This window comes from Amaranthus tricolor, chromosome 4 (assembly GCF_026212465.1).
Source record: "Amaranthus tricolor cultivar Red isolate AtriRed21 chromosome 4, ASM2621246v1, whole genome shotgun sequence".
Taxonomy (NCBI): domain Eukaryota; kingdom Viridiplantae; phylum Streptophyta; class Magnoliopsida; order Caryophyllales; family Amaranthaceae; genus Amaranthus; species Amaranthus tricolor.
In genome coordinates, this window is record NC_080050.1 from 1,278,966 (window position 1) to 1,290,987 (window position 12,022).

Sequence of the window (12,022 nt, forward strand, 5' to 3'; positions counted from 1 at the left end):
CTCAAATAGAGAGCAACTAATAGGGTGGTGTGTGATATAAGGTTTCAAACTAGAAAATGGTAATATATACTGAGTTGCAATTCGAACAACCTTATCTTAAGGGGCATAATGTTGACTAGTTTAAAGGATATATAAACATAAGATGAAAGTAAACGAGATGCGAATGTTAAGATGTATGTACAAACACATCAGGATAAAATAAGATTTGAAATTATGTTAGGTTAAGGGTTGGAACAATTTTTGGAAAGATACGAGAAAATAAATTGAGATGGTTTAGGCTAGTGTAAAGGATGACCATTGACGCATAAGTGAGAAGAGTAGAAAGCACCACAGTTGATACAAAAAGTTATAGTAGGCTTAAGAAAATGTGAGAGGAGTAAATTAGGACATACACTAGTGGAAAAAACCTTATATGTTGTGCAACATATGCTATGGTTCTCTAAGAACCGCAACATATACTCTATTTTTAAGAAACACAACACATGCTCTATTTTTTTTTGATAAAATCCTGCCTTCATTCATACAGCACATTCAAAACCCTATATTCTGTTTTCAAAACGCGCCTTACTTTGACATTTGCTCATTTCTCTCTTCATCTTCTTCAACTCTCTTCTTCAAGCCATTAAAATTAGTTGTTCTTCCTCTTCTTCTTCTTATCTTTCTTCTTCTTCTTCAACCTTTAACTTCTTCAAAACCCACGAAAATTGTTGTTGTTGTTCTTCTTCAAAACCCACGCAATTGTTTAGGGCTTTATTTTTTTAAGATATGATTTCTTCTTGAAAACCCACGAAAATTGTTGTTGTTCTTTTACATTTTTTTAGTTTTTCATGTTTCATATGTGTTTTAGGGCTTAGATTTTGTATGCTAGTTATGTGAATCTCACTTAGTTTTTTTAATGGTAATGAAATTTATTGTTGTCTTTGTTTCTTGATGCAAGGTATGTGAAGGTACGTGAAACTATTTCTTTAACCTTTTAGTTTTTCAAGCTTCATGGTATTCTTATAAGTTTGTTTTTATGTATAAGTATGGATTTATTTTTGGACTAAATCATGGGTTGTGCTTTTATGCATTGTTTTTGTTATGTGAATCTAAGTTTGTAGTTCTAAGTTTTGTAAACAATCTAAGTTTGTTTGTATTATGTGAATCTTAGTTTGTTTTTGTTATGATTAAATCATGGGTTGTGCCTTTATGGGTTGTTTTTGTATTGTGAATCTAAGTTTGTAATTCTAAGTTTTGTAAACAATCTAAGTTTGTTTGCGTTATGCGAATCTAAGTTTGTTTTTGTTATGGATTAAATTATGGGTTGTGCTTTTATGAATTGTTTTTGTTATGCAGATTAAATCATGGGTTAGTACAACAAATTTCCCGTTTTTTGATGCTAGTTATGCGAATCTCACTTGAAATGTTGGTAATTAGACTAGTTGATGGATATATGATGTTAGAAGAATTATAGTATTGTGCATGTATAAGTACGAATTTTAAAGTTTAAGATATATTGAAATTGTGTTGTATTTGATTGCAAATAGTAGTAGGTTGTATAAGTATGAATTTTAAGGTTTAAGGCATATTATTTTTGTTATAATATTAAGCTTAGTATGTACAACGAATTGCTTGGTAATTTAGATTATTTTGCCTATGATAGTGGTGTGTTAAGTGGTGATTTTAGAAAGAATTATATATATATATATATATATATATATATATATATATATATATATATATATATATATATATATATATATATATATATATATATATATATATATTGTAATTTGCTTATGTTTTGTGTTTTGTTTAACTACACTGTTGGATTTTCGTTCGTTGACATGCATCAAGTCATTTATAAAATGAAGGACATGCTAGATCGATGCGTTTCAATCGAATTTTTGCGTAAGGTAGTAGATTGTACATGTGTCTACATATATAACATAGTTAGATTGTAAATATATATAATCTTGCAATTTTGTAAATTTCAATTATTGTAAAATATATACTATTATATGTTAATTTTAAGTTATATGTATGTATGTATGTATATATATATATATATATATATATATATATATATATATATATATATATATATATATATATATATATATATATATATATATATATGTATATATATATATATATATGTATATATATATATATATATGTATATATATATATATATATATATATATATATATATATATATATATATATATATATATATATATATATATATATTTAAGTGATGATTAATTTGGATGATGATTGGTGATGATTAAGGAAATATTGAATGATTATTAGTGTAATAATTATTATGTATATAGTTTTTAATATTTATTGGCGAATAAATATAAAACGAAAAAGAATGGATTATATGCTGCAGTTCTAGGTGAACCGCAACATATAGTCTCTTATATGCTGCGGTTCTGAACCGCAGCATATAATATTGTGTCATATGCTGCTAGCGTGTCAAAACCGCAACATATTATGGAGATAAAACCGTAGCAAATAAGGTTTTTTTCCACTAGTGATAATTGAGTTGCACATCTTTTGTCCTAGAACATAGATTATTATATCGATTATTATTAGAATTAAAACTAGTTGGAGGTGCTGAATCCGTGTCCTAAATCAATACTTATGTTTATTGCATGATTATTGTTGGTGCCTTTATGGATGTTAATAATATTTCTTTGCTTTATTTTATTAGTCTTGTTACTAGCCTTGTCTTCTCCTGCTAATGTCTAGCACTCAAGCCTATGGTGTGTTTTGGAGTCTATAATTTTCTTTTATAGGTCATTCTCGAGTCAAGGATCTCACAAGCTATACCTTTTATCTCATTGGATAAGGATATGAACATATGGTATGCTATCATCATACCATCCACAAAATCTTATTATGGCTTCAATGAGTGAGATATACTGCATTTGGTGTTGATGATCGCAATAGTAATTATTATAAGTTTTCCGCTGAGTTTTCAATATAAGAAAGCGGAAAAATAAAACAAATATCTCATATAAGAAAGTGGAACATAATATTGGAATAGCGAGAGTATTTCTTTTGTTTCCTTAAATTTGCAACACAAAATTTAGATCTCTAAATTTTTTATTCGTCCTAAAATTAACTTGTAAACTATCGAAAAATTGGTGATTTATAACTCAAAAATTTTTATATGCAACCAAAACTATCTATTTTAGTAATTTCTTAAGTTGCATGTTATTACTTTTTGGTTGGGACGTGGGTTACAATATATTTCTCTCCATTTTAATCATGCAATTTTAATGTCTTTACTATTTTCTTATAAGATATGTACAACTAAGTGTTGCGGAAAATGACAATGTTATGGGAACATAGGTTTATATTGGTTTTTTTTTTCTATTATTTCTTTTGTAAAAACAAAAAATTATTATATATATATTTTTTGAAAAGGCATAGTGAGAAACTAGAAAGTAATATTTTTGTTAAAGGGCATGACTATTTGGTGAACCCAAATCCATCAAGATTCAAAACCATCCAATCAGAAAATAACCTGATGTGAAGTTTAAAAAACCTAAAAATAACCTTGTTGATAACCCGACTTAAAATCTATAACCCAATCATTTTGATAAATTAAATTGTATGTCTACATCTATTATCACTTTCACTTCAATTTGATTAATATAACAAATTTCAATGTGTTGAAAAATATAAAGTACTACTGTGTCTATTTCATTTTTTCGTTATATTTACTCTTTACACCATTTTCAAAGTATAATTCAATTCCTAATACATAAATTTCATAATAATTTGTAAAAAACATATATTTAAAATCTATATAATGAGATGAATGTACCAATTACCAAAGATAAATATATTTATATTTTATGTATCATTGAAAAATATATATTTAAATTACTTTCTCTTTGTATAGATCATTTTAAATGTAACTAACAAAATGAAATGCAAGAAATATGTCCTCCTATTTATATCATATGTGCTATTAGATTTTGTACGTTTTGTCAATGTACGGATTCGAAGATTAGTATCTCAGTATCTTTAACTATGCATAATAAAAATTGTATAAAGTTTATAAAATAAAATTCATATCAAGATTAATCAAACAAGATCCACTTAACTGTGTTTTTACTTATTTAAATTAATAGTTACAAGCTAAGAGTGATCGGTGAATAGTGCATGATCTCAAACGAGACATTTGATATGAATAGGGAGAGGATCGATTATTACTCTTTCGTCTTACTCATTTTGCATTATTTAGAAGAAAAAACTTTGATATTGTAATCCAAGTTGATACAAAATGAGAATGACTCAAAATGAGTTGGAAAAATAGCACTCGTCCAACTTATTTGTTTTAAATCGTTGATGTGAGAAAACTTTCACAACATAATTCGAAATAATACAAAACCTAACGCAGTCTTATTAACCCGAATTGAACCTAATCTGAATTAAGTGGATTTGAGTTGAGAGACTTTTGACCCAATTAATTAAACACAAATTCTTACTTGATACTGTCTTTATAAGAGACGCGTCTCAAATGGGCCGGCCCATTATTACTTAGAAAAAAAACTTTAAAAAAAATGCGCGCTGTATAATTCTATTTGGAGTTAGTGTTATAACCTATTGAAGTTGGTATTATAACCTGTTTGAGTTGGTATTATAACCTATTAAAGTTGGTATCTCCAAATAGGTTATAATACCAACTTTAATTGTTTATAACACCAACTCCAAATACCAACTTTAATAGGTTATAATACCAACTTTAATAGGTTATAACACCAATTTCAATAGGTTATAACACCAACTCCAAATAAGCTCAACCGCGCACGTCAGTTTTTAGATTTTTTTTCTTTTTTTAAATTATTGGGCCTGGGCCGAGAGCCGTCTCTTATAAAGATGGTCTCTCAGGAGAGGTGCCGTTAATTAAATGAGTTGATCCAACCAAATCTGTTCATTAAATAGGTTAGATTCATATTTAAATTTTAAACTTAAAACAAACCCGTATAACTCATTTAATTAACAACTACTCTCCTGTGAGATGGCTTTAGCCGTGCAACTAGCCCAGGCCCAATAATTTTTTAAAAATATTCTGACATAGTAATCTTAAAATTTAAAAAGACAATTTCAAGACTTAAAACTTAAAAGGTCAATTTTAAAATTTTTAATATCAACTTTAATATTTAAATTATCCTATTTTAAAGTTGAAATGAGAATTTAATGTCCTGCAATTGGTCTTTTACGTCTTAAATTGGTTTTTTAAGTATTGAAATAAACCTTTTAAGTCTTAAAAATGTCAAATTCTATGATTTAAATGTCAATTTTAAGTCTTTGAAATTGGTCTTTTAACACTCGAAATTGACATTTTAATTTGTGAAATTGGTAAAAAAAATATATACAATTGGACCGCCTCAATAAGGCGTGTCTCACAAGTGAGACGGTTTCACCTAAGTTTTTGTGTTTAATTAAACGACTTAATTTCGAAACAAATCAATTAAACATAAACTTAATTCATTTTATATTTTCGTAATTTTCATTAACCATACAAAATAAACAATTAAAATACAAAAAAAAAATTAAAATTAAGGATTACAAACCTTAAAACAGAAAACTATAAACAAGGTAAGTATGTCGAAATTAGATCAGATTAAGATTGTAATTTTCTACTCAATTAACTAAACAAATTCGATTCGGTTAAAGAATTCTATGACTCGAACACAAATTCAAAACCGACACAACATGATCTGTTTGATTGGTCCAATAATTTGTTCCAATTGTCATTTATGATGGGTTGGGCACGCCACGGGCTAGAATTACGAAAGCACCTTAATCGTACCACACCCACTAACACGTGTAGTATGACGTGGAATGTAACCTTGGCGCCTCCATAATCTCTCTCCCTCACCTCCCCCATTCTTCCTTACCTCCATTTCTCATCTTCTCTTTCTCTCTCTAACTCTTACTTTCCCTTTTTCCTCTCTTCTCCTCTACAATGTTGCGCTTTTAGATCTTCTTCTTCGCCATAACTCCATTTTTTCCTTTTTTTTCCACCATTAAACTTCTCTATTCCAATTCCAAGGTATTAGAAGGTATTCCTCTTTTTTCTTTTCTCTTTAACTTGATATTTTCTTTCTTTTCTTTTTTATTTTTTTATTTTTTTTAGTTATCTAAAATCTAAATATACTGTGTAGCTTAATTCAATAATCCTTGCATACGGAAATGGAGTATTATTATGATTTTCAAAACTCATTCAATTTGAAAACGAGAGATTTAAACGACGTCGTATCTTTGCGTGTATATATGAAGTAGAACAGTTGAAGCATATTTTTCTTGAGGTGGTTGAATCATGATGAACAGCTAAAATCTTGGTACTGCTAGTGCTATTAACATTTTTTTATTTTTTTTAAAAAAAAAAAATTCAAAAGTAAAAAAAGTTGTGAGGAGTGACATGAAAGAGAGAGAATTTAAGGGCTAAAATTGTAATTTAATTGTGGAGGTGTAACTGCCGTGTCATTCCTGATTTCCAAAGGTTTCATTACTTTTGTGTGGTCGGTCAGATTTTCTATTGACAGTTTTACCCTTTTACTTTTCTTCTATCTCCTTTTTTGTAGTTACAATTTTTTTTAAAATTTAATAATTTATAGGGGTTATATTATAAAATTTGGAGAATTAACAATTTTAAAAAATTAAATAAAATAAAACTTGAATCAAGAATTTGAGCAGTACATATAATTATCTGCATGTATATTATATCTAGCTTATTGATGGTGATGGATATTATGATCATGTGATGTGAATTACTCCAATTAACCATTGTAAAAAGAAAAGAATTGGGTCGTTGGTTAGATTCTGTTATAGATAGGTTTGACGCATAAAGTTAAAATTTTGAATTTGTTAAGTTTGTTTTGTTTTGATGGTGAAGTTACCATTTATAGAAGTGATCATTATTTCTGGATATTAATCTCGAGATTAAGATTGTTAATTATAGATGATTTGACATGATAGAATACAAAAGAATTCATTTGGGGTTTGTCACTTTTTTGAGTAATTCAAGCTATGGTAAAGTGGATGTTTAGTAGTTTGTCAAGAGATGTTTTAACTTTGTATTCACAATCAAATTTTAGGTTATTAAGGTTGATTTGGCAGAACAGAATAGGAGATAATTCTCTCATAATTTTCTCACTTTTCTGAGTAATTTAAGTTATGGTGAAGTGGTTTTTAGTAATTTGTCAATAGATACTGTAAAATTTAAAATTTACAATTAAATTTCAGCTTAATAAGGTTGATTCTTATCACCAACCAAAAAAACCAAGTTTGATGGTTCAGCTATCAGATTGATTAGATGATGTACTTTTATAAATAGTTTAGAAACTTATGATGGGTTTTAATATGATCTAATATTGAGCTTTAAGCTTGAAAGCTTTACTTTATGGTTCATGGTTGATTAATTATTAGCTTAAAAGCTAGCATCATAGCTTGTGTAATAGAGGGCTCAAGAAAATGGATTCTCCTGATGGTTTACTTTTTTTGGGTATCCTCCTTTCCAGACTAGACCTATTCAGTCTGAACATCAGATTTATCTAATTTTGAATTGTGTTTCTGGAAATGATCTCCCATATTAATTAGATGGGAAGCATCTGGCCTTGGAACCGATATTCCTCCACTTTAGTAACATTTAGGAGTTATTTTTAGCTCATAGGGGCTAGGAGTATTACTTAGTTTGAGTGACATTTCTAGATACATAATTATTTGTTTGTTTTGGGGAGAAGGGTGTGATTAGATGTTGTTTGTTGCATCCTGTTTGCATTCATGGATCAAGTTTGAAGCCCAATTGACCGACTTGTTGAGATCATCAGTTGTTGTGCCAGATATTAGGTTGATAATTTGGCTTTGGTGACCGGCCATGGGAAGCAGTGAGGATCCAAAGTCTCCCAAGTCAGAAAAATTATCTCCACCTGCAACTGTAAGATGAGAACTCATGAATCTTCATATTTTTTATGGCTTATCTTGTATTTTTCCTTTTCATGGAAGGGTCTAGAAAGGGGTTTTTGGATGCATTACCAAATAAGTCATCATTTCAATCTTCTATACTGAACAACTTGACATTCCTGTCTATCTGTTTTCACAGGAACAGAATGGTGTTCATGTTTATCCTGATTGGGCAGCCATGCAGGTTAGTTGCTCAAGTTCCATACTTGAAGTTTAACTATGTCTTAAATCCACTTCTTGATCCAAAGTTCAAATTGTGCACTGTTTCAAACTAAATCAATTTAAAGTAACATTAAATGTTTCTTTAGGCATATTATGGCCCCCGAGTTGCATTGCCACCTTATTTCAGCTCAGCTGTTGCCCCAGGGCACCCGCCTCCCCCGTATATGTGGGGACCTCCACAGGTATTTATCATAAGGATATTGGGTGTACCTTGTTATCCTTGATAATCTCAGTGTCTTCGATGCATCTCTATTTTCCTAAATTTTGACAAAAACTTTCTGTCATTTCCAGCCTATGGTACCGCCTTATGGGGCACCTTATGCTGCCATCTATGCACCAGGAGGAGTTTATGCTCATCCCGCAATCCCTCTGGTAAGCATTCCTCTCTCCCCTTACAAAATAAGCATTGCTAGTTAGAAAGCACTTTCATAAATGGAAACTTCAATGAAGGATCCATATCTAGTACCCAAGTGACATTTGAATACTACCCCGTCATAGAAGAGAAAGCATCAATATCGTTGTACTTGTCTTTTTGTGTGTGTAGGGTTCACAGGCTCATGGTCAAGGGGTCTCTTCCCCTGTTGTGAGTGAAATACCGGTACAAAGATTTTCATATCTCTGATTTCATTGTTCTATTGAAGTATGCTGAAATGGCTCTTCAGTAATGTGATTATCTGGATTTTGGATCTTTATTCAGGTTGCTACTCCTCTGAGCATCGACACACCTGTGAAATCATCTGGAAATGCTGAGAAAGGTTTACTTAAAAAGCTGAAGGGGTTTGATGGCCTTGCAATGTCAATTGGGAATGGCAATGCTGATAAGGCAGAGGGTGATACGGAGAATGTAGTGTCACAGAGGTACATTACCAGGTTCCTGAGCTTTTCTTTAAAAGTAGTTGAATAGCATATTGAACTTACATTCATATTTCTGGTGTTTAGTGCTGAAACTGAAGGTTCTAGTATCGGAAGTGATGGAAACACAGAAGTAAGGGGCCTGGCCATATTCCTGACTTGTGATTATCTATTCCCTTTTTGTGCACAATTTTCTGTGTTTGCTTGAATTCTGATTTCATACACTTGTGCCAGGCTTATCAAGTCAAAAGGAAGAGAAGCCGTGAAGGAACCCCAACTACTGGTATGCTAAAGTAAACTATTATTATGTCACAATATTCAGTAGTCAGGCCAATTTGAATCGTTTATCAATTCGAGAAAAAGTTTTTGGTGAACATGTTTATCTATTCAAAAGAAAAATTGTTGGCGTGTCGGGATACGAGAGAATGAGCTAAGACATGAATATGATCTACTAAAAAAATTATGTAATCTTGATCCTCAAAATATTGTAGTGGCAGTTGAAGATAAAAAAATTGAGACGAAGACTGTTATTTCTCCTGCTGATAAGTTGATGGGAGTCCCCGTTACTCCTGTAAATGGGGCCACTGCTCAAGCAATGGGTACTGTTGTTTCTCCTGCTGTGGCCACCACATTGGAGCTGAGGAATCCTGGGATCAATGTGAAAGGAAACTCTGCTGCTGTTTCTCCTCCTAACGCAGCTGTGTCTACTGAAGCTTGGTTGCAGGTGCAGGTAAAAAACTGTTACTTTTCGGATTCCGACTTATCTTTGGTGTATTTTGCCGTCCTGCAAGTTTTCTACTTCTAGCTGTAAGTTTATTTGGATTTAGGACAAATTTTTTTGCTCACAAGCAAGCATTAATGTATTTTTTCCACTTATAACTTGGTTCAGAATGAGCGGGAGCTGAAGAAGGAGAGAAGAAAACAATCAAATCGAGAATCTGCCAGAAGGTCAAGGTTGAGGAAACAGGTAAGTGGGTGATTTTATTTTTAGTTGATCAACAACCTTAAGCTTCATTGGATCTAACATTGTTTCTTTGACTTGAATAAACACAGGCCGAAACTGAGGAACTTGCCAGAAGAGTGGAGGGCCTCAGTGCTGAAAACATTGGTTTGAAATCCGAAATTAATCAACTGATGGAGAACTCTCAGAAACTCCGTCTCGAGAATGCTACCTTATCGGTAATACTAACTGCTCCTCTTTAACCCCTTTTGTTATGTTCTGATTACACCTTATCTTAATAAATCATTGTATTCCGTGTCATTTGATTCGCTAATCTCTTTGCGAATTGCAAATCGAAAAAGGGCAATTATGGTTGGTTTTGGGCTATTATTCGGCAAATTTGAGCGAATCGCAAATTCAAAAGGCGATTAGTTAGTGAATTATGCTACATTGATCGTAGTAGTAGTGTAGTACCATACTCAAAGAGTAATGAAGATTTCCTGCCTAAAAATTCACAATTACTTCCTATAGGCTAGATAGTTGTCTTGTTGAACCTGCTAAGTGTTGAGTTTGGTGATAATGTCTTTTTTTGGGCTTAAAAGTTAGCTTTTAGCCGACATAATACTCGTTAACCAAACTTTTTTTGGCTGTTCGACAAACCAAGAAGCAAGCCAACCAAAAAGCCGATGAATAACCCATTTACCGAACACACCCATAAAGAAGTATTATCAAGTTTCTTATAAAGTGCTGCATATACAGGAAAAATTGAAAAGCTTGCAATCCGGACAAGGAGAAGAAAACAGCATAACAAATGTCGATATTAAACTCAATCCCTCAGACAGCACCGAGAACTTACTATCAAGGATGAACAATTCCGGTTCTGTTAGAGCTTCAGAGGAAGGAACCGACATGTACGAAAAAACCACTAACTCAGGTACCAAGTTCCATCAATTGCTGAAAAACCCGAGAGCTGATGCAGTGGCAGCTGGCTGAGCTGCGGACGAAGAAACGTGTAACCCGTAAGCCATAAAGATATAGGAATGATATTGTAATTTTGGGCTATAATTGATGACCAAAATTAGTGTGAAGTGCTAACTATGTCACAAATTGGATTAGGAAGATATAGATTTTGAAGGAAGTATGTAATTGTTAGTGAAAAAGGCTTTTCTCAATGGCAGACTGATGTGTTTTTAATTAGAATTCAGGGTGCCGAGATTTGGCCACTTATAATGATCATAAACATAAATGTATATTCAAGAGTTTTAGATTTAGATGAGGGAGTGTTTTACTTTGTTGGAATACCTTTCTACCCAATAAAGTGTATACTTTTATTACTTCTACTTTATATTATAATTAATTAAATTACCTAAGAGGCATTATTTTATATTTATATATACTAGTATATCCAAGGAATATTTAATGCCATGTTAGAAGCTAATTAATGAGTATTGTGTTTATATATACTAGTTGATGGATTTTTAACATAAATCTTGATATGCTATCTATGTGATTAATTTTGATTGGGCATACATAATGTAATAAAAATTCCCAAGCATTGATGTTCTAAAGGGGCAAAGAATAAAGTTTTGTCTCAGTTAGAAGTAAGTATCGTCTTTTTCAGGCAAAGTTTTAAGATTAAATATCACATTGTCTTTCCTTTCTCTTAGCCTATATTATAATCCGTAAAAGGAGCGAATATCTTAGAAAGATTTACCATGAATATGCATTTGTGTGTGCGGAAAAGGTTATAGGGCTGGCTGCTCAGAAATGGTTTTTGAAATAGAACCATTGGATACACCATAATGGTTACATTCATTGTATCTCTAAGCAAATTTTAACCAATGTAAGACTCATATAGGCTAGAACTGTGTAAGATATTCCTTTAATTTTATTTTCCTTAATTGTAACATCGTGTTTCTTATAAACAAAATCTCAAGTATTATTCAAGTTATTCATCAAATGTATAATTAGTATTGTGATATCTAAATGTTTTATATTTTTTTGATTTTCTTTTTATTGTCATATTTTACTTATAGT

At 31.1% G+C, this 12,022-nt stretch overlaps 1 protein-coding gene across 4 annotated transcripts; it reads left to right on the plus strand.

The window, feature by feature from the left end:
• Positions 1-5,731: 5,731 nt before the first annotated feature.
• LOC130811394 (common plant regulatory factor 1) lies at positions 5,732-11,319 on the plus strand. Of its 4 annotated transcripts, none has more exons than XM_057677685.1 (13): positions 5,732-6,071; positions 7,839-7,945; positions 8,111-8,155; positions 8,280-8,375; positions 8,485-8,565; positions 8,738-8,791; positions 8,891-9,051; positions 9,133-9,178; positions 9,280-9,328; positions 9,537-9,775; positions 9,935-10,012; positions 10,099-10,224; positions 10,745-11,319. In XM_057677685.1, exons 2-13 carry the CDS (start codon positions 7,886-7,888, stop codon positions 10,976-10,978), a joined length of 1,269 nt encoding a protein of 422 aa, XP_057533668.1. In that variant the 5' UTR covers positions 5,732-6,071; positions 7,839-7,885; the 3' UTR covers positions 10,979-11,319. The 4 variants fall into 4 exon arrangements, with proteins under 4 accessions (XP_057533668.1, XP_057533669.1, XP_057533670.1 ...); XM_057677686.1 differs by having other exon boundaries at positions 7,851-7,945; XM_057677687.1 differs by having other exon boundaries at positions 5,875-6,061.
• Positions 11,320-12,022: the final 703 nt, after the last annotated feature.

Coding starts and splice junctions, on each gene's coding strand:
- LOC130811394 (XM_057677685.1), top strand. CDS start 7,886: ATGGGAAGCAGTGAGGATCCAAAGTCTCCCAAGTCAGAAAAATTATCT. Junction 8,566..8,737: donor CTCATCCCGCAATCCCTCTG/GTAAGCATTCCT, acceptor TTGTGTGTGTAG/GGTTCACAGGCTCATGGTCA. Junction 9,329..9,536: donor TGAAGGAACCCCAACTACTG/GTATGCTAAAGT, acceptor AAAATATTGTAG/TGGCAGTTGAAGATAAAAAA.